This window comes from Anomaloglossus baeobatrachus, chromosome 4 (genome assembly GCF_048569485.1).
Source record: "Anomaloglossus baeobatrachus isolate aAnoBae1 chromosome 4, aAnoBae1.hap1, whole genome shotgun sequence".
NCBI lineage: Eukaryota > Metazoa > Chordata > Amphibia > Anura > Aromobatidae > Anomaloglossus > Anomaloglossus baeobatrachus.
In genome coordinates, this window is record NC_134356.1 from 530,311,481 (window position 1) to 530,336,187 (window position 24,707).

At 50.6% G+C, this 24,707-nt stretch overlaps 1 protein-coding gene and 3 non-coding genes across 4 annotated transcripts in view; 1 reads left to right on the plus strand and 3 right to left on the minus strand.

Annotated features, from left to right (window-relative positions):
- Nucleotides 1–231: 231 nt before the first annotated feature.
- TRNAR-ACG (transfer RNA arginine (anticodon ACG)) lies at nucleotides 232–304 on the minus strand. Its single transcript has one exon. It is a non-coding gene; the product is annotated as a tRNA-Arg (tRNA).
- Nucleotides 305–596: 292 nt separating this feature from the next.
- Nucleotides 597–669, minus strand: TRNAR-ACG (transfer RNA arginine (anticodon ACG)). The gene has a single exon. It is a non-coding gene; the product is annotated as a tRNA-Arg (tRNA).
- A 220-nt stretch (nucleotides 670–889) lies between these two features.
- On the minus strand, nucleotides 890–962 carry TRNAR-ACG (transfer RNA arginine (anticodon ACG)). Its single transcript has one exon. It is a non-coding gene; the product is annotated as a tRNA-Arg (tRNA).
- A 92-nt stretch (nucleotides 963–1,054) lies between these two features.
- FANCI (FA complementation group I) overlaps nucleotides 1,055–24,707 on the plus strand; it is a 171,030-nt gene continuing 147,377 nt past the window's right edge. The window contains exons 1-6 of the mRNA XM_075345932.1: nucleotides 1,055–1,134; nucleotides 3,275–3,376; nucleotides 5,200–5,272; nucleotides 5,386–5,516; nucleotides 15,697–15,850; nucleotides 16,837–16,894. Coding sequence (XP_075202047.1) covers nucleotides 3,293–3,376; nucleotides 5,200–5,272; nucleotides 5,386–5,516; nucleotides 15,697–15,850; nucleotides 16,837–16,894 — 500 coding nt within the window. The 5' untranslated portion in view covers nucleotides 1,055–1,134; nucleotides 3,275–3,292. The remainder of the gene's footprint in view (nucleotides 1,135–3,274; nucleotides 3,377–5,199; nucleotides 5,273–5,385; nucleotides 5,517–15,696; nucleotides 15,851–16,836; nucleotides 16,895–24,707) is intronic.

Genomic DNA, 24,707 nt, shown 5'->3' on the forward strand with positions numbered 1-24,707 from the left:
CACTTGTAATTTTTTTTCCCACTTTCCACTACACTATATTGCAAAACTAATGATTTTATTTGAAAGTACAACTCGTCCCGCAAAAAATAAGCCCCATATGGCAATATTGACGGAAAAATAAAAAAAGTTATGGCTCTCGGAAGAAGGGTAGGAAGAGACGAAAATAAAAAACTGAAAACTGCCCACAGTTTTTTTTTTGCGATAAATATAGAAAGAGAAAAAAAAAATTGCCGAGCCAGCCAGGAGTCGAACCTAGAATCTTCTGATCCGTAGTCAGACGCGTTATCCATTGCGCCACTGGCCCCACCCTGGATAAGAGTTCAGCTTTTGTGACCTGCAGGCCGTGCGGCAGGAGATGCAGGAAGTGCTGATTAACCAGTTGTGTGCTGGAGACTTTCCTCAGAGATGAAATAAAATCATCTGACTATATTGGTCAACATCTCCTATATGGTATCTTCTATATAAAGATTCCAGAGCAATAGGTGTTTATGTAAAATAATTTATATTTATAACACTGAGATATTCAATCACATCAAAGTTCCCTGTTATACAGGCGGAGAAGATAATAATGATAATTAAAGTGAAGAAAAATGAGACGAGCCAGCCAGGAGTCGAACCTAGAATCTTCTGATCCGTAGTCAGACGCGTTATCCATTGCGCCACTGGCCCTCTGCTGCATAAGGGGCTGCAGATTTGTGACTCATAGCAAAGCAGTGTAGTCAGAATGCCCAGCAGTCACTGCAGACTATAGCGCACTGAGGAATATTTCATTGATAAATAATATAATTAATTATAAATCCAATGATAGAACAATAAATAACATTTACACATGTGAAAGACATGATTAGTTAAATAAATAAAAAAAAAAAAATACAAAAAATAAAAATACCGAGCCAGCCAGGAGTCGAACCTAGAATCTTCTGATCCGTAGTCAGACGCGTTATCCATTGCGCCACTGGCCCGTGCTGTCAGCCTGCCGCCCCCCTAGCTTTGAAAAGGACTAGCACGTCTGCTGCAGGATCACATGTGGTGCTGATGACGGAAATGACGTCAGGCGCGGCAGATTCAGAACCCGCGCGCTGCTACTTGGGGTCGGGTCCTCTAGGACTGAGCGCCGCTTGTGCACGGAGTAGGGTGAGCGCATTGTACGGGGTGTGACGTAATCAAGGTGCCAGTATAGGCGGGGGTGATGGCGTCATAGGTAGCGGAGGGTTATAAACTGTGGACGTGCTCAGCCGCTGTCCGTGCAGCGCTCAGCTGCTGGTATATGTCCAGCGACCCGGCACTGACGAGCAGGGCTATACCGCGCCAGTGCTGTCACGTGGGCGCTGTGCTGTGAGGCTCCGTGTGTGACCGCAGCATGTGGTGTCCTCCGGTAACTGTGTGTGTAATGTTACCGGGCATGGAGCGCAACTCCGCCTCACCCACTAGTGCTGGGCACAGGTACCAGGTGGTGTGCTCGGGAGCAGTGCTGGGGTATAGAGGGGGCAGATACCAGGTGGAGTGCCCAGGAGCAGTGCTGGGGTATAGAGGGGGCAGGTACCAGGTGGTGTGCCCAGGAGCAGTGCTGGGATATAGAGGGGGCAGGTACCAGGTGGTGTGCCCAGGAGCAGTGCTGGGATATAGAGGGGGCAGGTACCAGGTGGTGTGCCCAGGAGCAGTGCTGGGATATAGAGGGGGCAGGTACCAGGTGGTGTGCCCAGGAGCAGTGCTGGGGTATAGAGGGGGCAGGTACCAGGTGGTGTGCCCAGTTGCAGTGCTGGGGTATAGAGGGGGCAGGTACCAGGTGGTGTGCCCAGGAGCAGTGCTGGGGTATAGAGGGGGCAGATACCAGGTGGTGTGCCCAGGACCAGGGCTGGGGTATAGAGGAGACAGGTACCAGGTGGTGTGCCCAGGACCAGGGCTGGGGTATACTCACAGGGGTTGCAGACACATACCACCGTGTAAAGTTTTCAGTGGCATCTGCCAGATGTTAATGGAAATCTGATTCCTGAGTGTGAGGATCTGTAGCTACACGAGTAGGCTGCAGAAGTGCTCAGACTGAGCCACTGCAGGGATAGAGGTGACCTGTGGGAGTTGTGATAACACTGAGCGTGTGCCCCCCCCTGTCAGAGAGACACTGAGCGTGTGCCCCCCCCCCTGTCAGAGAGACACTGAGCGTGTGCCCCCCCCCTGTCAGAGAGACACTGAGCGTGTGCCCCCCCCCTGTCAGAGAGACACTGAGCGTGTGCCCCCCCCCTGTCAGAGAGACACTGAGCGTGTGCCCCCCCCCCTGTCAGAGAGACACTGAGCGTGTGCCCCCCCCTGTCAGAGAGACACTGAGCGTGTGCCCCCCCCTGTCAGAGAGACACTGAGCGTGTGCCCCCCCCCCTGTCAGAGAGACACTGAGCGTGTGCCCCCCCCCCCTGTCAGAGAGACACTGAGCGTGTGCCCCCCCCTGTCAGAGAGACACTGAGCGTGTGCCCCCCCCTGTCAGAGAGACACTGAGCGTGTGCCCCCCCCCCTGTCAGAGAGACACTGAGCGTGTGCCCCCCCCCTGTCAGAGAGACACTGAGCGTGTGCCCCCCCCCCCTGTCAGAGAGACACTGAGCGTGTGCCCCCCCCCCCGTCAGAGAGACACTGAGCGTGTGCCCCCCCCCCCGTCAGAGAGACACTGAGCGTGTGCCCCCCCCCCCTGTCAGAGAGACACTGAGCGTGTGCCCCCCCCCCTGTCAGAGAGACACTGAGCGTGTGCCCCCCCCCCTGTCAGAGAGACACTGAGCGTGTGCCTCCCCTGTCAGAGAGACACTGAGCGTGTGCCCCCCTGTCAGAGAAGCTGATGAGGTTACGACCGCAGGATGCTATAAGTGTTGTCAAAGTTTTATCCATTGTCAAGTCTCCTGGTCTCGGCTGTACCCATCACGCTTGTTGCAGCTGAATGTGTAACGTTCTTCAGCTTCCTTCCTGCATATGTCGGCATCCTCACGCCTTGTTATATCACAAGGACAGCAGTATCCAAAATACATCTACCATCATCATGCACAACAGCCTCTTCCACACCCTGCCCTCCTTCCTTCACAAGTATAAATAGGGGCTTTTTACTGACAACTGCCAGCCATTGTCTTTTGGCAGACTCCATTCTAATAGGTTTCGTTTTTAATTTTTCCCATCCAAGATACGTTATTCTTCTATGCTTTAACACCGCACCCCAAAATAAAAAAAAGCACAAAAACTGGACTGCATATGTGGATTATTTCTAGTACATACAGATACATACATATTTTTCTTCTTTCAGGGTATTGTCTTTACAAATATGGACAAGAAAATATTGTCTTTATCTGTGGAGAAGAACGCGGATGGTCTTCAGAATTATCTCCAGACTCTGAAAAATGCGGAGGTGAATGACGAAACAATGAATGAAGCAAACATAACTTGAACAGTTTATTATGCTTCTCACCGATATGACCGACATGGCCTCACTCCTACAATTCTGCTGCTGTTTTCTTTGGGCTACTCCCTCTCGGCCACAAGCTGCCGGGCCGGTGCCTCCGTTCCTCCACTCTAGTCTCACCACTGTCCGCTTCTGGGACCCGACGGCTGTCTAGTCGAACGATTTCTTTTAGCTTGTTCGGGGTGAGCCATAGGCCCTGGACCTTATGAGAATACCTCCGGGTTCCCTGACCAGCCCTCACTCCATGCTGCATCTTTGTATCAGTCCTTGATGCTGGGTGATGCCGGCTGCGGTGCGTTCTCGGCTCTGCTATATTAGAAATTGCACCTCTTAAGCAACATTACATTGTATCACACACTATATATTATTCAACGATATATACAACACTATAAAACTCAGCATAACACAATAGTGGTGGGGGTGAACGCGACCACCTCCTACAAGCATGGTGTTGGGTACTATTTGCCTAAACGTCACAAAAAATATATTGTGCTGTTTTCCAGCATTCTCATAGTTATGTGGACTGTCCGCTTTGCCTCTCCTAATTAGCGATTAACCCTTATAAATGCAGTTTTACTGCAGCTGTCATTCCCTAACCAGAGTAAGCCCTCTCTTCATGAATACTGCCCACTTGTAACTAAAAGCACAATTTCAATACCGCATTCCTGTGGGACATGACGGCTGAAAGTGACGTCTGGCTCCAGCTCATTCCCCTCTACCTAGTGAAAGAAACCATGGGCCCGTATTCTGCACATACAGCATTGCTGCCAAAACTCTTCGCCTAGGAAATGGAGATTAGTATTTTTTTTATTTATATAAATGACTAGCTGTAGTACCCGGCGTTGTCCCGGATAGTAACTATCTCTCTCCCGGTCTCTGTCTCTTTCCCACCTCTCTCTTTTTCACATCTGTCTTTGTCTCTTTCACTGTCTGTTTCCTTGTCTCCGTCTCTTTCCCCTGTCTCCATCTCTTTCCTCTGTCTCTGTCTCTTTCCCCTGTCTCTGTCTCCGTCTCTTTCCCCTGTCTCTGTCTCCGTCTCTTTCCCCTGTCTCTGTCTCCGTCTCTTTCCCCTGTCTCCGTCTCATTCCCCTGTCTCCGTCTCTTTCCCCTGTCTCCGTCTCTTTCCCCTGTCTCCGTCTCTTTCCCCTGTCTCCGTCTCTTTCCCCTGTCTCCGTCTCTTTCCCCTGTCTCCGTCTCTTTCCCCCGTCTCTTTCCCCCGTCTCTTTCCCCCGTCTCTTTCCCCCGTCTCTTTCCCCCGTCTCTTTCCCCCGTCTCTTTCCCCCGTCTCTTTCCCCCGTCTCTTTCCCCCGTCTCTTTCCCCCGTCTGTCTGTCTGTCTCTCCATCTTATTACCTCACACATAAGCTTCTTATACTGACAATTTATATTGTTCCTATAGCAACGAATGACAGCTGCCATTAATAACCTAATAGTTCGCAGCTCCATTGACTTTAATGGAGTCAGGTTTTTTGGAAAGTAACTGTAAAGCACGGGGTTAAATATTCCCGTCAAAACATAGTCTATGACGTTCCCTGAGTCACATGGGGTGTCTGCAAAATTTTGTGATTGTAAATGCGACGGTGTGGATGCGGACATACACACACATACACTCAGCTTTATAAATTAGATATCTATTATTATATGCAAACTATTATTAATAACCCTTTAACTGCCATTTTGATTGCTCCTCAGTTATATAAATCTTGCATATCAGAGCCTACTTCAATATTGAGACTTTTGTCTAAATCTCATTTAATGCTTTTATTGTAGCTTGTTAAACTGTTCTCAAAACATGCAGTCAATGGGAAAGAACCTGGGGCGCTATTACGTGCTATTTTTAAAGGTAAGTGTCCTTGAACTGTTTTATAGTTGCATTATAGATTATTAATTCATAACATGGCAAGCAGTCCTCAGGAACTCACGTAAAGTAACGCTCCGCTCATTGTATGTGTGCAGGGTCTCCATGCTCCGAAGAAGTCGCGGTTTCCAGGAGAGTTGCTGTCTATAAACACTGTATAGAACTTGTTGAGTCTGGAGATTTGCAGAGAGAAGTGGCAGCAGAGATTGTGGGCCTGTTAATGCTCGAGGTAATGTACTGTGCAATGGCAAAAAGTATTGGTTCCTAAACACTTTATAGGCCCATTCAAGGGTCAGGATGCTGAATTTAGGAGAGCACATACAGGCTCATTCTGCATCTTCACTCTGGAACATGGGCTCAACCTCCCATTTACTACCAAAAAAAATCCCGATCGATGTTGGGTTAATTAACATATATTGCTCCTGACAGCAACTAGAGGTACCCTAACTCAAGATCATTAAAACATAACTTTTATTAATAAAATTATTGGCTAAGATTAAAAGAATAGAGGGGGATAGGATATTAATGAATTATCTTCCTCACATAAGCAGCACAATTGGCCATGGATTAACTGTTAATATGCCTTTTTTATATAGCCATAAACATTTCTCTTTCGTTTCATTGGGGGACACAGGACCATAGGTTATGCTGCTGTGACTAGGAGGCTGACACTAAATAGACAGAAAATGTTAGCTCCTCCCTAGCAGTATACACCCCGAGCCGGAGGCAGGCTCAAATCAGTTTTTGCTTAGTGTCTTAGCAGGCTGATGTGGGCCGTCTCGGACCCCCCTCAGCCATTTGATTTTTTTGCGCATTTTTCAGTTTTTCTCGGCGACGCTCATCGATCTCATGCCTGTAACAAGGTAGGAGCATTCAGACATTGTACAAGCCCGCCGAGGGAGGCCGTTTTCTTTTGCTTTTGGACATCCCATGGTCCTGTGTCCCTCAATGAAACGAAAGAGAAGGATTTTTGTGTACTCACCATAAAATCTTTCTCTGAGTCTTCATTGGGGGACACAGCACCCACCCTGCTTGGTTTTGGTTGTTTCATTACATATTGCCTGCCTATTTCAGTGGTCCATGTGCCTAGGCCACGTTTCGCACGGCTACTTTGTTATAGTTGTTACCTTGAATTATGTGTGGTTGTTTTGGTACTCCTCCTACTGCTTATGCACTAAACTGATTTGAGCCCGCCTCCGGCTCGGGGTGTATACTGCTAGGGAGGAGCTAACATTTTCTGTCTACTTAGTGTCAGCCTCCCAGTGACAGCAACATAACCCATGGTCCTGTTTCCCCCAATGAAGACTCAGAGAAAGAGATTATACGGTGAGTACACAAAAATCCTTCTTTCCTACCTCTGCTAAATAAAATTCCTAGCTGAGAGTTTACGCGACAAGTTTCGCCTTTATTGGCTTCATCAGGGACTAAGGCTGCAATAAGCATTTGCAGCCTTAGTCCCTGACGAATCCAGTAATGGCGAAACATGTCGGATAGGCTGTCAGCTAGGAATTTTGATTCTTTTAATCTTAGTCAATAAATTGATTAATAAAAGTTACGTTTTAATGATCTTGAGTTAGATGCTATCAGGAGCAATAAGTGTTTTAAGCCTCCCATCTAGTGACATACAGTATATGGTTATTAGGGCACTGTATAAAACAAGGCATGTCTAGTGTAAATGTACTACCCTGGAGCTTTGCCATGATAGGTCCAACACAGGCAGTGAAATTCTAGCTGCCTTTGTTCTCTACTGATAGCATGCTGTGTACATTGCAATAAGATGGTGCTTAATGCAACAGCTATGAATACTTCAATTGCACTTTAGTCCTCAACCCCTCCTGTTATATTTATTTTAATTTTAAGCTTCCCTTGAGCCCACTGCAGCTACCTTTGTGATTCGTTATTTCCATCCTACTAAATTTCTCAAGAAGCAAAGCTGTATCCCACAACTCACACCCGACCATCTCCACCTACAAAGCAACATCAAGTGACTCCTATACAGTCTGAAGATGAATAAATCACTGCAGTTTCTCTTTTCTAGCATTCCTCCCGTTTCACTACTACGTGCTATCCTGACACTCTCCTACAGGCAATACTGTTACATGTGCTGACACTTCCAACGCACAGGCTCAGTGTACTGCATGGAAACTGAGGCAGACAATATATGCATGTATTATAATTAGAGATGGGTGGACTTGCAGAAAACTGGGACCAGCAGGTCCCTGTTATCTTTTTAAAATCCGATTCCGGGCTGGAATCCGTGTAAGTCTATGGGGATCAGAAACTGGAGCTTAAACATGTTGGTAGAAGATAGGAGAGCGCACAATCTACTGACCGAGGCTCTGTCATGGCGGCAAGCTGCTTCCAGGTCGCACATTCACTTCCGGAGCAGCTTCATTGAAAATGCACTGCTTTCCCTGCCCAATGGTGCCTGTGATTGGTGGCAGACAGCCGCGCCCCCACACTGAGTGGCAGTGTGTCAGCTGATTGCATCCATTCACAGGTGCTATGCTTGTCTGTATCGTAGGCCAGGGTCACACTGGCGTATGGAATCGGATGCGGTATGCTAATGACCCTCGGCTCAGGCTATGAGCGAGCGTGGCCCGAGTGTCATGTGACTGTGACCCGATCCAGCGATCGGATGACAGCTGCGGAGGAGGGGGAGGAATTAATTCCCCCATCTCCTCAATTGTCAGCCTGTGCATGTATCGCACTGCACTTGGATAACATCCGAGTGCAGTCTGATGTTTCTCTCACACCCATACACTTGTGTGAGTGATAGGAGACTCCCAGACAATCACAGCATGCTGCGATTTTTTTTTTTTTTTTTTCCCTTACTCTGATTAGGGCTAAGGCTAAAACTCGCAGATGTGAGCTGCAGCATTGTCTTACATGGGGCCGAGTGCAATGTGAGACTTTCTCGCATTGCACTCCTGCGAGTCATACGTCAGTGTTACTCTACCCATACAGAAAAAATAAATAAAAATTGGTGTAAGGTTCCCCCATGTTATGGTACCAGGACAGATAACACCCACGACCACAGGCTGGAGCCCAAGCCTTGCACTTATCTTGGCTGTGTATCAAAATAAGAGGAACCGCATGTGTCTTTTTTTAAAATTTTAAAATTATTTAAATAATTAAAAAAACAGCATGTGGTCTCCCCCAATTTTGATACCCAGCCAAGACAATGCCCGACAGCTGGGGGCTGGTATTCACAGATTGGGGAGGGCCATGATTATTGGCCACCCCCCATTTTAAAAATAGCAACTTGCAGCCGCCCAGGATTGTCGCATCCATTAGATGTGACAAGCCTGACGCTTTACCCGGCTCTTCCCGTTGCCCTAGTGCAGTGGCAATTGGGGTAATAAGGGGTTAATAACAGCCCACAGCTGCTAATAAGCCCTATATTAATGATGGCACAGGTGTGTATGAGATACCCCATCACTAATCTGTAAATGAAAGTAAATAAACACAGACACCGAAAAAATCCTTTTTCTTTGTCGCTCTATTGGGAGACCCAGACAATTGGGTGTATAGCTACTGCCTCCGGAGGCCACACAAAGTATTACACTTAAAAGTGTAAGGCCCCTCCCCTTCTGGCTATACACCCCCCGTGGGATCACGGGTTCCTCAGTTTTCAAGCTTTGTGCGAAGGAGGCTGACATCCACGCATAGCTCCACTGTTTAGTCAGCAGCAGCTGCTGACTATGTCGGATGGAAGAAAAGAGGGCCCATACTAGGGCCCCCAGCATGCTCCCTTCTCACCCCACTCTTTGTCGGCGGTGTTTGTTAAGGTTGAGGTACCCATTGCGGGTACGGAGGCTGGAGCCCACATGCTGCTTTCCTTCCCCATCCCCTTAGGGCTCTGGGTGAAGTGGGATCTTACCGGTCTCCAGGCACTGAGGCCGAGCTCCATCCACAGCCCCTGGGATCTGCTGGACATGGAGCTGAGTATCGTCAGGGACATGGCCCTGCTACATAAAGGTACTCTGTGTCCCCGTGCAAATCGCGCACACACACACACCAGCATTGCTGGGTGTGTTAGTGCGCCGGGGACAACAGCGCGCTTGTGCCACACTATCTTCAGCTAGCTGAAGGAGTTAATGCTTTGGAAACGGTCGCGCCGGCCGCTGCTGTCAGTTTTAACTGCGGCACGGCTGGGACTTGTGGTGCGCCGGGGACTTCCGCGCTGGCCGTGCATATTTGGCGGCCGCGCTTACTACTACAGTCCCCGGCTTTTTGCGGCCTAGTTTCGTTTCGTTCCCGCCCCCAGGCCTGCCAGTCAGGGTGGGGGCGGGACGCTGTGCAGAACGTCAGCGCCGAGGGCTGGAGTCTACTTTACATACTCCAGCCCTCACACTGAGCACAGTGGGACGCTGGTTTCCCGCTCTTCGTCTGAGGCACGCCCACGGCCGCCCCTCTTCACAGAACACCGGCAGCCATTCCTGCATGCAGTTTGAGCTGGAGAGGGGAGACAACTTATGGGAGACCCAGGCACGGGATTCTAGCGACCACACACCCGCTTTCAGCGGGCGGTAAGCGGCACCTCTGGTGCCTACCCCACTAGTGCTGAAGTGTACAATTGTATTTTTATGCTTGCATGCTATACATTGCACTGTACGGGCGCTGGTAATTCTTCACTATATACCCTCCTACATTGCTCTGAGACAACAGCATGTCGTCCGCAAAAAGCAAGGGTGCCAAGGCACAGGCTTTCTATGCTGCCTGTACCGCATGTCAGGCTACTCTACCGGCAGGTTCCACTGACCCACATTGTGTGCAGTGCTCGGCCCCTGTGGCACTTGTTCGGCCGGGGCCTCTGCTGGAAGTTGCCCAGGGAGAACCACCTGTGAATACTGTCCAGGTGACGGGGACAGAGTTTGCAGCTTTTGCTGATAGATTGTCTGTGACTATGACAAAAATCCTAGAAACTTTGCAGTCTAGACCAGTAACTCAGACCATGGGCACGGTTGAATCACTGCCCCCTGGTCCCCCTCAGTTGGAACAGCTCCGGGCTCCGGAGGTGTCCCATGCATTCCAGGGTGACGGCTCTGACACGGACGACAGTCCCAGACAGCCTAAGCGAGCTCGCTATGAGCGGCCCTCGACTTCATCTCACTGGTCAGGGTCCCAGCAGGAGGACTCTCTGTATGATGAGGCAGAGGTAGCTGATCAGGATTCTGATCCTGAGACCGCTCTCAATCTGGATACACCTGATGGTGACGCCATAGTGAATGATCTCATAGCGTCCATCAATAAAATGTTGGATATTTCTCCCCAAGCTCCTCCAGTGGAGGAGTCAGCTTCACAGCAGGAGAAATTCCATTTCAGGTATCCCAAGCGTAAATTGAGTACTTTTCTGGACCACTCTGACTTCAGAGAAGCAGTTCAGAAACACTACGCTTATCCAGATAAGCGTTTCTCCAAACGGCTTAAGGATACACGCTATCCCTTTCCCCCTGAAGTGGTCAAGAGCTGGACCCAGTGTCCAAAGGTGGATCCTCCAATCTCCAGACTTGCGGCTAGATCCATAGTTGCAGTGGAAGATGGGGCTTCACTTAAAGATGCCACTGATAGACAGATGGAGCTCTGGCTGAAATCCATCTATGAAGCTATCGGCGCGTCGTATGCTCCTGCATTCACAGCTGTTTGGGCACTCCAAGCTATTTCAGCTGGTCTTGCGCAGATTGACACGGTCACACGTACATCTGTTCCGCAAGTAGCGTCCTTAACCTCTCAAATGACTGCATTTGCGTCTTACGCGATCAATGCTGTCCTGGACTCTACGAGCCGTACGGCAGTGGCGTCCGCCAACTCCGTGGTTTTACGCAGAGCATTGTGGTTAAGGGAATGGAAGGCAGATTCTGCTTCCAAAAAGTGCTTAACCAGTTTGCCATTTGCTGGTGACAGACTGTTTGGTGAGAGATTGGATGAAATCATTAAACAGTCCAAAGGTAAGGATTCATCCTTACCTCAGCCCAGACCAAATAAACCCCAACAGAGGAGGGGACAGTCGAGGTTTCGGTCCTTTCGAGACTCGGGCAGGTCCCAATTCTCTTCGTCCAAAAGGACTCAAAAGGATCAGAGGAGTTCAAATTCTTGGCGGGCTCAGTCGCGCCCAAAGAAAGCAGCCGGAGGAACCGCTACCAAGGCGGCTTCCTCATGACTTTCGGCCTCCTCTCTCCGCATCCTCGGTCGGTGGCAGGCTCTCCCGCTTTTGCGACATTTGGCTGCCACAGATCAAAGACCGTTGGGTGAGAGACATTTTGTCTCACGGGTACAGGATAGAGTTCAGTTCTCGTCCTCCAACTCGATTCTTCAGAACTTCTCCGCCTCCCGACCGCGTCGATGCTCTTCTGCAGGCGGTGTGCTCTCTAAAGGCAGAAGGAGTGGTGATCCCTGTTCTTTTTCAGGAGCAAGGTCACGGTTTTTACTCCAATTTGTTTGTGGTGCCAAAAAAGGACGGGTCTTTCCGTCCTGTTCTGGACCTAAAACTGCTCAACAAGCATGTGAAAACCAGGCGGTTCCGGATGGAATCCCTCCGCTCCGTCATCGCCTCAATGTCTCAAGGAGATTTCCTAGCATCAATAGACATCAAAGATGCTTATCTCCACGTGCCGATTGCTACAGAGCACCAGCGTTTTCTACGCTTCGTTATAGGAGACGAACACCTTCAGTTCGTAGCCCTGCCTTTCGGTCTGGCGACAGCCCCAAGGGTCTTCACCAAGGTCATGGCAGCAGTAGTAGCTGTCCTGCACTCTCAGGGTCACTCCGTGATCCCTTACTTGGACGATCTACTTGTCAAGGCACCCTCTGAAGAGGCATGCCAACACAGCCTGAACGTTGCGCTGGAGACTCTCCAGAGTTTCGGGTGGATCATCAACTTTTCAAAGTCAAATCTCACCCCGACCCAATCGATAACATACCTTGGCATGGAGTTTCATACTCTCTCAGCGATAGTGATGCTTCCGCTGGACAAACAGCGTTCACTACAGACAGGGGTGCAATCTCTCCTTCAGGGCCAGTCGCACCCCTTGAGACGCCTCATGCACTTCTTGGGGAAGATGGTAGCAGCAATGGAGGCAGTCCCTTTCGCGCAGTTTCATCTGCGTCCTCTGCAATGGGACATTCTCCGCCAATGGGACGGGAAGTCGACGTCCCTAGACAGGAACGTCTCCCTTTCTCAGGCGGCCAAGGACTCTCTTCAGTGGTGGCTTCTTCCCACCTCATTGTCAATAGGAAAGTCTTTCCTACCTCCATCCTGGGCGGTAGTCACAACGGACGCGAGTCTATCAGGGTGGGGAGCAGTGTTTCTCCACCACAGGGCTCAAGGTACGTGGACTCAGCAAGAGTCCACCCTTCAGATCAATGTTCTGGAAATCAGAGCAGTGTATCTTGCCCTACAAGCCTTCCAGCAGTGGCTGGAAGGCAAGCAGATCCGTATTCAGTCGGACAACTCCACAGCGGTGGCATACATCAACCACCAAGGAGGGACACGCAGTCGGCAAGCCTTCCAGGAAGTCCGACGGATTCTGACGTGGGTGGAAGACACGGCATCCACCATATCCGCAGTTCACATCCCGGGCGTAGAAAACTGGGAAGCAGACTTCCTCAGTCGCCAGGGTATGGACGCAGGGGAATGGTCTCTTCACCCGGACGTGTTTCAGGAAATTTGTCGCCGCTGGGGGAGGCCGGACGTCGACCTAATGGCGTCCCGGCACAACAACAAGGTTCCGGCCTTCATGGCACGGTCTCACGATCTCAGAGCTCTGGCGGCGGACGCCTTAGTTCAGGATTGGTCGCAGTTTCGGCTCCCTTATGTGTTTCCTCCTCTGGCACTGTTGCCCAGAGTGCTACGCAAGATCAGGTCCGATTGCCACCGCGCCATCCTCGTCGCTCCAGACTGGCCAAGGAGGTCGTGGTATCCGGATCTGTGGCATCTCACGGTAGGACAACCGTGGGCGCTACCAAACCGGCCAGACTTGCTGTCTCAAGGGCCGTTTTTCCATCAGAATTCTGCGGCCCTCAACCTGACTGTGTGGCCATTGAGTCCTGGATCCTAGCGTCTTCAGGATTATCTCAAGAGGTCATTGCCACCATGAGACAGGCTAGGAAACTTTCCTCTGCCAAGATCTACCACAGGACGTGGAAGATATTCTTATCTTGGTGCTCTGCTCAGGAAGTTTCTCCCTGGCCATTTGCATTGCCTACTTTTCTTTCCTTCCTGCAATCCGGGTTGGAAAAAGGTTTGTCGCTCGGCTCCCTCAAGGGACAAGTCTCAGCGCTATCTGTATTTTTTCAGAAGCGCCTAGCACGACTTCCTCAGGTACGCACGTTCCTGCAAGGGGTTTGTCACATCGTCCCTCCTTACAAGCGGCCGTTAGAGCCCTGGGATCTGAACAGGGTTCTAATTGCTCTCCAGAAGCCGCCTTTCGAGCCTATGAGGGATGTTTCCCTTTCTCGCCTTTCACAGAAAGTGGCCTTTCTAGTAGCGGTCACGTCTCTTCGGAGAGTGTCCGAGCTGGCAGCGCTGTCATGCAAATCTCCCTTCCTGGTGTTTCACCAGGACAAGGTGGTTCTGCGCCCAATTCCGGAGTTTCTCCCTAAGGTGGTATCCTCTTTTCATCTCAATCAGGATATCTCCTTACCTTCTTTGTGTCCTCGTCCAGTTCATCAATGTGAAAAGGATTTGCATTTGTTGGATCTGGTGAGAGCACTCAGAATCTACATTTCCCGCACGGCACCTCTGCGCCGCTCGGATGCACTCTTTGTCCTTGTCGCTGGCCAGCGTTAAGGGTCGCAGGCTTCCAAGTCAACCTTGGCTCGGTGGATCAAGGAACCAATTCTTGAAGCCTACCGTTCTGCGGGGCTTCCGGTTCCCTCAGGGCTGAGAGACCATTCTACCAGAGCCGTGGGTGCGTCCTGGGCATTACGGCACCAGGCTACGGCTCAGCAGGTGTGCCAGGCGGCTACCTGGTCGAGTCTGCACACTTTTACCAAGCATTATCAGGTGCATACCTATGCTTCGGCGGACGCCAGCCTAGGTAGACAAGTCCTTCAGGCGGCGATTGCCCACCTGTAGAAAAGGGCCGTTTTACGGCCCTATCACGCGGTATTATTTTACCCACCCAGGGATTGCTTTTGGACATCCCAATTGTCTGAGTTTCCCAATAGAGCGACAAAGAAGAAGGGAATTTTGTTTACTTACCGTAAATTCCTTTTCTTCTAGCTCTAATTGGGAGACCCAGCTCCCGCCCCTGTTTTTTTGTATACACATGTTGTTCATGTTGAATGGTTTCAGTTCTCCGATATTCCTTCGGAATGAATTTGCTTAAACCAGTTTATTGGCTTTCCTCCTTCTTGCTTTGGCACTAAAACTGAGGAACCCGTGATCCCACGGGGGGTGTATAGCCAGAAGGGGAGGGGCCTTACACTTTTAAGTGTAATACTTTGTGTGGCCTCCGGAGGCAGTAGCTATACACCCAATTGTCTGGGTCTCCCAATTAGAGCTAGAAGAAAAGGAATTTACGGTAAGTAAACAAAATTCCCTTCATTTGTAATACAGTGCAAAAACCATTCTCTTTCACCACTTTATCAACGCCCTAAACACTCCTACAGGTTTGACGTAATTTACACGAGGTACCACGGAGATTCCAGCTCTGCTACATTTTAGTCACAGCGAGCAGCCATAGAGCATGACTGCGCGCTGTGAACTCCAGGGAGAGAATGAATGAGGAGTGATGACTTGTTGCAGGTAGACGCTGTCACACAGGCTGGGGGAGCCTCTGACTGCAACCAAACACAGACATCTGGCCGACCGGTGGGCAGGGAAAGCAGTGCATATGTATGAGCAATGATGAGCGGCTCACAGAGGCTGCAGGAGCAGTGTACAGCCGTGTGGTAGCAATTTACAGGGCAACTTTGAAAAGTCACAGGCAGGTAAGGTTACTTGTCTGGAGTGGGGTCTGCGGTGTGTTCTCTCCCTCCCTCCGCACATCCTGAGTCACATTAAACGTGTTGAGGATCACAAGCCCAGGTCCCCCACGTCATCACCGTTCAGAGCACACTCTAGAGCTGCTGCTTGAGCCATTCAAAGTACTGACAAGAAATCTGTACTCTCCGGATAGAACAGGCTTAGCAGAAAGGAGCTGGAGGTCACATCACCACATGTGACGGCTCAGGAACAGAGCAGAAGGTAAAATATGAAGTTTATTTTTTTATAGTAGACTTTATAATTCATTAATAATCTTCGTACCTGGAAACCCCTTTAACTTGCATAGGACATAAGTAAAATTATTTCTAGCAAATATATTCCACGGTTTTAGGCACAGTTGATCAGCTAAAGCTTTGGGGATTGCGAGTAACATGACAAGCGGACTAGCTAATGTTGTTGTCTCCGTTCTACTTGTCAGGTTCATCAGCTGCCAGCTCCATCTCTACTAGAATTGGCTAATCTGTTTCTTGATGCGGTGAAAGCTGGAAATCTGTCCAATGGAAAGTCACTGGAATTGTTTCCCAATGTGCTCAAAGCTCTGTCATCAAAAGAAACTTTGGTCTATGGCAATGGTAATAAAATGGATCCTGTACCGACAATTTTTAATAAAGTAATTGCTAATAATTACAGAAAAGCTATTTTGATACATGCAAATCTCTTACAGGAAACCTGACAGCTCCCTCATGCCGCACACAGTCACCTTGTATTTATTCTTGTATTATTTCCCTTTCTAATAAGCCCTTTGTACTGTATATTAGTTTTTTGCCATATAGTGCAATCAATTTTCTAAATCTGATAGTAATTACCAATTGCAATCAGATCCTCCGTGGACGGCAGATTACTGTGCACCCTGGACGTGCTCAGTGCACCTATGAAGCCAGGCATCATACACCGACTTCATTGTGCACTGACATGAAAAGACAGTTGTGTGCGCGCACAAGATCTGTAAACAGTAAGCGGTCACGCTGGCTCTTGAAATCATGTCACACACAATGAGAAAACCTATGCCCCCCCAGACTAGTCTGACACTAATTAGCCAATTGAAAACTGATTTATACAATTTTTTTTTTTTTCATATAGTGCAAACAATTGAACAGCACAAAGGGCTTGTTAGGAAGGGTATAAGGCTAAGCATAAATATATAGTGGTGGTTTGGAGAGGCATAGGGCAGCTGTCAGATTCCTTTTCAGTGGTGTGCAAGTCACTGTTTTTTTTTTTTTTTTTTTTTTTTTTTTTTTTTTAAAGCATACTTGGAATTGTAATCTGACCACGTTCCTCTAGCCGCTCTGATTCATTGCTTCTGAATGCAATATAATGCACACAGTACAGAACCACACAGAATGTAACAGGTTTCTGTATTGTGTAAAGTGGCCCATAAAGCGCAGAATCCATGATCAATCCAGGAGGGAAAAGAAGCCAATTTCTCTAAGATATCTTACAAAGTTACTTAGTTTCAGGTCTATTATTGATTTATGAAATAAAAATTTAAATGAGGGTTACACTTTAATTCTCTTAACTAATTTGATGAAACTCATGGTGTTTTTTTTTTTCCTCCAAGGTGAGTTAACAGGAGAAGAATGCAAGAAGCAGATTGTGAACAGTCTGTGTTCCAGCAGGTATGTGCAATTTTCATTATTTAGTGAAGCATTTGCATGTAATAGGTTTTCACCTTTCAGACTTTTCTTTGTCACTCCATTGGGAGACCCAGACAATTGGGTGTATAGCTTCTGCCTCTGGAGGCCACACAAAGTATTACACTTTAAAAAGTGTAACCCCTCCCCTCTGCCTATACACCCTCCCGTGGACCACAGGGCTCCTCAGTTTTATGCTTTGTGTGGAAGGAGGCACACATCCACTCATGAATTCTCAGACTTATTTATGTCGGTTGGAAGAAAAGAGGACCCCCACGGGGTCCCCGGCATGTTCCCTTCTCACCCCACTATGTCGGCGGTGTTGTTAAGGTTGAGGTACCCATTGCGGGTACAGAGGCTGGAGCCACATGCCGTCTCCTTCACCATCCCTTAGCGGCTCTGGGAGAAGTGGGATCCTGAGCGGTCTTCCATTTGCTGGGACCGTGCTCCATCCGCAGCCCCTGAGGGAACCTGCCAGGCCGGAGCCTCTTCAACCCCAGGGACCGGGCCCTGCAACTTAAAGGTACTCTGTATCCCTGTCGGGGATCTACAGAGAGCGCACCTTCTTCCCGGGAGCCGCGGTAGTTTTAAAACTAAGGAGGCCGGTGGACTTCCGCGCCGACCGTGCCTGTTTGTCGGGCGCGGCCTCAAATTTAGTCCCCGGCTTCACCGCGGCCTAGTCGCAAAAATCCCGCCCCCGGGCCTGCCTGTCAGGGGTAAGGGCGGGTTCTCCGGCATGACGTCGGATGTGAGGGCTGGAGCATCCTGCATGTCTTCCTCCCCCCTCACTGACCACTGTGGGGACCCCAGATTCCCGCTCTTGGCTGGCGCCGCCCTCGGCTCCACTCCTCCCCTGAGAGCTCCGGCGGCCATTTTCTGGCATTCTGTCGGTGGATGCTTCTCAGTGAACAGCTCAGCAGCTCCGGGGGATCCAAGGCAGGGAATCTGGAGGACACACTCCGCTCGTTAGCGGTCGGTAAGCCACACCGGTCACCCGGTGCTGGCCCCCCTGGGGTGCCGGTATAGATACATATATATATATTTATACAATAGATATATATATATATATATCTGTTCGGTCAGTCCGTATACCTTGGTCCCTATATACCCTCAGTTGGTCACTCTCCTAGGAGACAACAGCATGTCGTCCACAAGGAGCAAAACTGCTAAGGCACAGGTTTTTTTCGCGGCCTGTACCTCTTGTGGGGCTATGTTGCCTGCGGGATCCACGTACCCTCACTGTGAGCAGTGTTCGACTCCTGCCACGCTTGCTCAGCCGGAGCCTCGGGCACTGGTGGGCCCCTCGGCTCAGGTAGACCCCCCTGCTCCCCCTGAACATGCAGGGACAGAGTCACAGGGGTTGGCCTCTTTTGCTGAGAAACTCTCTCAGTCCCTTTCTCAATCCATGGCACAGTCTTTGGACAAATGGTCTGCTAGGCTCCTGGAGGCATTGCAATCCAGACCGGACCCTTCACAGGCCCCGGTTCCTGTTAGCTTGTCTCCTCCAGGCCCCTCTCGGTCCGCGCCGCAGCGCGCTCCCAGGTTGGCCCCTAGGTCTCAGGCGGAGGACTCCTGCCCGGACCGCAGTCCCAGACCGGCAAAGCGGTCTCGCTGGGACTCTTCCCCGTCTTCCTCACGCTGCTCGGAGGACTCTCAGGAAGACGAGGCGGATGTGGGAGCTCAGGGCTCTGACCCTGACTTCGCCCTTAACCTTGATACACCTGAGGGGGATGCCTAAAGGTACCGTTACACTAAGCAACTTACCAGCGATCCCAACAACGATAGGGATCGCTGGTAAGTTGCTAGGAGGTTGCTGGTGAGATGTCACACTGCGACGCTCCAGCGATCCCACCAGCAACCTGACCTGGCAGGGATCGCTGGAGCGTCGCTACACGAGTTGCTGGTGAGCTCACCAGCAACCAGTGACCAGCCCCCAGCGCCGCGTGGAAGATGCTGCGCTTGGTAACTAAGGTAAATATCGGGTAACCAACCCGATATTTACCTTGGTTACCAGCGCACGGAGCTACACGTGCAGAGAGCAGGGAGCAGCGCACACTGAGCGCTGGCTCCCTGCTCTCCTAGTTACAGCACACATCGGGTTAATTACCCGATGTGTGCTGCAGCTAAATGTGCACAGAGCAGGGAGCAGCGCACACTGCTTAGCGCTGGCTCCCTGCTCTCCTAGCTACAGCACACATCGGGTTAATTAACCCGATGTGTCCTGCAGCTACATGTGCACAGAGCAGGAGCCGGCACTGACAGTGAGAGCGGCGGAGGCTGGTAACAAAGGTAAATATCGGGTAACCAAGGACAGGGCTTCTTGGTTACCCGATGTTTACATTGGTTACCAGCCTCCGCAGAAGCCGGCTCCTGCTGCCTGCACATTTAGTTGTTGCTGTCTCGCTGTCACACACAGCGATGTGTGCTTCACAGCAGGACAGCAACAACTAAAAAATGGCCCAGGACATTCAGCAACAACCAACGACCTCACAGCAGGGGCTGGGTTGTTGCTGGATGTCACACACAGCAACATCGCTAGCAACGTCACAAAAGTTGTTCGTTAGCAGCGATGTTGCTTGCGATGTTGCTTAGTGTGACGGGGCCTTTAGTAAATGATCTTATCTCATCCATCAACCAGGTGTTGGATCTCTCTCCCCCGCCTCCTCCTGTGGAGGAGTCGGCTTCTCAGCAGGAGAAACACTAGTTTCGGTTCCCCAAGCGTACGCGAAATACGTTTTTTGATCACTCTAACTTCAGGGATGCTGTCCAGAAGCCCAGGGCGGTCCCGGACAAGCGCTTTGCTAAACGGCATACTGACACGCGTTATCCCTTTCCATCTGAAGTTATTAAGGGCTGGTCTCACTCTCCCAAGGTGGATCCGCCAGTCTCCAAATTGGCTGCTAGATCCGTTGTGTCTGTTGCAGATGGCTCATCCCTGAAGGATGCCACTGACAGACAGATAGAGCTCTTGGTGAAGTCCATCTATGAAGCCACGGGCGCGTCTTTCGCCCCGGCCTTTGCCGCTGTGTGGGCTCTCCAAGCGATCTCGGCTTGTCTGGCTGAGATTAATGCTGTCACACGGAATTCTGCTCCGCATGTTTCGTCTTTGACTTCCCAGGCATCTGCCTTTTCGTCCTACGCCATGAACGCCGTCCTGGACTCCGCTAGCCGGACGGCTGTAGCATCCGCTAACTCCGTGGCAGTCCGCAGGGCCATGTGGCTGCGCGAATGGAAAGCAGACTCGGCTTCCAAAAGGTTCTTAACTGGTCTGCCTTTTGCTGGCGACTGTTTATTTGGCGAACGATTGGATGAGATTTTTAAGGAATCCAAGGGAAAGGAATCCTCCTTACCCCAGTCCAGACCTAAGAAGCCTCCGCAACGAAAAATACAATCAAGGTTTTGGTCCTTTCGTCCCTCCGCCAAGCCACAATCCTCCTCGTCCAACAGGCCGGAGAAAGGCCAGAGGAACCCCTATGCGTGGCGGTCCAAGTCACGACCCCAAAAGGCCGCAGGAGGCACCGCCTCCAAGACGGCCTCCTCATGACTCTCAGCCTCCCCTAGCCGCATCCTCGGTCGGTGGCAGGCTCTCCCGCTTTGGAGACGCCTGGTGGCCACACGTTCAAGACCGATGGGTGAGAGACATTCTGTCTCAGGGTTACAGGATAGAGTTCAGCTCACGTCCTGCGGCTCGTTTCTTCAGAACCTCCCCGCCCCCCGCTCAGGCCGATGCACTTTTTCAGGCAGTGGACGTTCTGAAGTCAGAAGGTGTTGTGATCCCCGTTCCCCCTCAGGAACGTGGTCGCGGCTTTTACTCCAACTTGTTCGTAGTGCCCAAAAAGGACGGGTCATTCCGTCCCGTTCTGGACCTCAAGCTACTCAACAGACATGTGAGAACCAGACGGTTTCGGATGGAATCTCTCCGTTCAGTCATCGCCTCGTTGTCACAAGGAGACTTCCTGGCATCGATCGACATCAAGGATGCTTATCTCCATGTGCCGATCGCACCCGAACATCAACGTTTCCTGCGTTTCGCCATCGGGGACGAACACCTCCAGTTCGTCGCATTGCCCTTCGGCCTGGCGACAGCCCCACGGGTTTTCACCAAAGTCATGGCATCCGTCGTGGCGGTCCTACACTCTCAGGGCCACTCGGTGATCCCCTACTTGGCCGATCTCCTAGTCAGGGCCCCTTCTCGGGTGGCGTGTCAACAAAGCCTTACCGTCGCTCTGGCGACTCTCCAGCAGTTCGGGTGGATCATCAACTTCCCGAAATCCAAGTTGACACCAACCCAATCACTGACTTACCTTGGGATGGAGTTTCACACACAGCCAGCGTTAGTCAAGCTACCGCGGGACAAACAGCTTTCTCTGCAGGCAGGGGTGCAATCACTTCTTCGGAGTCAATCACACCCCTTAAGGCGCCTCATGCACTTCCTGGGGAAGATGGTGGCAGCTATGGAGGCAGTGCCGTTTGCACAATTTCATCTACGGCCGCTCCAATGGGATATTCTCCGCAAATGGGACAAGAGTGCGGCTTCCCTCGACAAGAACGTCTCTCTTTCCCTCGCGACCAAAACATCACTTCAGTGGTGGCTCCTACCCACATCTCTGTCGGGAGGAAGATCATTCCTACTCCCAACCTGGGCTGTGGTCACCACGGACGCGAGCCTGTCAGGTTGGGGAGCGGTTTTTCTCCACCACAGGGCTCAAGGAACCTGGACTCCGACAGAATCGTCCCTTCAGATCAATATTCTGGAGATAAGGGCAGTATATCTAGCCCTATTGGCTTTCCATCGGTGGCTGGAGGACAGGCAGATCCGAATCCAGTCGGCCAACGCCACTGCCGTCGCCTACATCAATCAGCAAGGCGGCACTCGCAGTCGTCTGGCCTTCCAGGAAGTCCGGCGGATTCTGCAGTGGGTGGAAGACACAGGCTCCACCATCTCCGCAGTTCACATCCCGGGCGTAGAAAACTGGGAAGCAGATTTTCTCAGTCGTCAGGGCATGGACGCGGGGGAATGGTCTCTTCACCCAGACGTGTTTCGGGAGATCTGTCGCCGCTGGGGAACGCCAGACGTCGATCTCATGGCGTCACGGCACAACAACAAGGTCCCGGCCTTCATGGCACGGTCTCAGGATCACAGAGCTCTGGCGGCGGACGCGTTAGTGCAGGATTGGTCGCAGTTCCGACTGCCGTATGTGTTTCCCCCTCTGGCAATGCTGCCCAGAGTACTACGCAAGATCAGGTCCGACTGTTGTCGCGCCATTCTCGTCGCTCTAGACTGGCCGAAGCGGTCGTGGTATCCGGATCTGTGGCATCTCACGGTGGGTCAACCGTGGGCACTTCCAGACCGCCCAGACTTGCTGTCACAAGGTCCGTTTTTCCATCTGAATTCTGTGGCCCTCAACCTGACTGTGTGGCCATTGAGTCCTGGCTCCTAGCGTCTTCAGGGTTATCTCAGGATGTCATTGCCACCATGAGACAGGCCAGGAAGCCAACGTCCGCCAAGATCTATTATAGGTCTTGGCAAATCTTCCTGTCCTGGTGCACTGCTAACGGTTTTTCTCCATGGCCGTTTGCCTTACCCACATTCCTTTCATTCCTTCAATCTGGAGTGGACAAGGGTTTGTCCCTCGGCTCTATCAAGGGCCAAGTGTCGGCGCTCTCCGTGTTTTTTCAAAAGCGTCTAGCCAGGCTTCCGCAGGTCCGCACGTTCCTGCAGGAGGTCTGCCACATAGTTCCACCTTACAAACGTCCGTTGGAACCTTGGGACCTTAACAGGGTCCTGACGGCTCTTCAAAAGCCGCCTTTTGAGCCACTGCAGGATGTCTCTCTCTCCCGTCTTTCGCAGAAGGTGGCCTTCCTAGTGGCAGTCACGTCTCTTCGGAGAGTGTCTGAGCTTGCAGCGCTGTCATGCAAAGCTCCCTTCCTGGTTTTTCACCAGGATAAGGTGGTTCTCCGTCCGGTCCCGGAATTTCTCCCTAAGGTGGTATCCCCTTTTCATCTAAATCAGGATATCTCCTTGCCTTCCTTTTGTCCTAATCCAATTCACCAGTGTGAAAAGGATTTGCACTCTTTGGATCTAGTGAGAGCACTCCGGTTCTACGTGTCTCGCACGGCGCCCCTGCGCCGTTCAGATGCGCTCTTTGTCCTTGTCGCTGGCCAGCGTAAGGGCTCTCAGGCCTCCAAGTCAACCTTGGCTCGGTGGATCAAGGAACCGATTCTCGAGGCCTACCGTTCTTCTGGGCTTCCACTTCCTTCAGGGTTTAAAGCGCATTCTACCAGAGCTGTAGGTGCGTCCTGGGCTTTGCGGCACCGTGCGACGGCTCAGCAGGTGTGTCAGGCAGCTATGTGGTCTAGTCTGCACACTTTCATGAAGCACTATCAAGTGCATACCTATGCGTCGGCTGACGCCAGTCTAGGTAGGCGAGTCCTTCAGGCGGCGGTTGCCCACCTGTAAGAGGGGGCCGTTTTTCGGCTCTTTCGATTGAGGTATTCTTTTACCCACCCAGGGACTGCTCTTGGACGTCCCAATTGTCTGGGTCTCCCAATGGAGCGACAAAGAAAAAGGGAATTTTGTTTACTTACCGTAAATTCCTTTTCTTCTAGCTCCTATTGGGAGACCCAGCACCCGCCCGTGCCCTTTGGGCTAGTTGTTCTTTTGTGTACACATGTTGTTCATGTTGAATTGTTCTTAAGGTTCATGGTCTTCAGTTCTCTGAACATCCTTCGGATTGAATTTACCCTAGACCAAGTTATAAGTTTTCTTCTTCCTGCTTTTGCACCAAAACTGAGGAGCCCGTGGTCCACGGGAGGGTGTATAGGCAGAGGGGAGGGGTTACACTTTTTAAAGTGTAATACTTTGTGTGGCCTCCAGAGGCAGAAGCTATACACCCAATTGTCTGGGTCTCCCAATAGGAGCTAGAAGAAAAGGAATTTACGGTAAGTAAACAAAATTCCCTTTTTCCTTACTATTATTCTCCCTTGATCCCTCACTTTAAACTTTTTGTAATGCCCTTACATTTGTGTGTCTTCTGGGCCATGCGCAGTTCCAGTGTATAGTGCTGTGCTGTTCTGCTCCGTACAATGGTTACAGCTAGCCACAGGCCGAAAAAACAACTGATCGGAGGATAGGACACAGTATAAAAGTAGAGGACAACCCCTTTAATTGGATCATTGGACTCTATTACTATGTTAAGGTCTTTGGGGTGGGCATTCAAGGGGGGGATATTTTAGTAAGGAAGCAAACAATCTGTCCTTCATGTTCATGCAATGGAAACAGGAGCTGGTCTGAAGGAATTATACAAAATTAGGCTACTGATTTTAATATTTTGTCTGATCGTTGTATATTTCTTGTGTTTTACTCCTTTTCTGTACTATGTACAAGTTTGCTGGTAGATGGCATAAATGTAGAAAAAATGTATAATATTGAGGCAGCCATGTTAGTTGTCATTGAGATGTAGATAAGGTTGGGTCCACACTGCGTCTGTGCACACTGTTGGGCGCATACACTTGGGAGGTATTCACCCAATACTATATGCAGTCAGGATGGAGGCTGAGTCATCTGTCCACCATAGAAACCCACTGTTAATAAATGCATATTGCATGGAAAACATATATTTGCAGTGTTCCTCTTTGGAGGAACGTGCAGTTTGCTGTGCTTTCCTACACAGTTAAACAAACAGTATGACAGAGGCTGGGCGAACACCGTTTTACCCTCCATCTGGCAGATGGTCTCCTATAGTGACGCTACAGCAGGGGTCGATAACCTTTTTGGCTGAGAGAGCCATGAACGCCA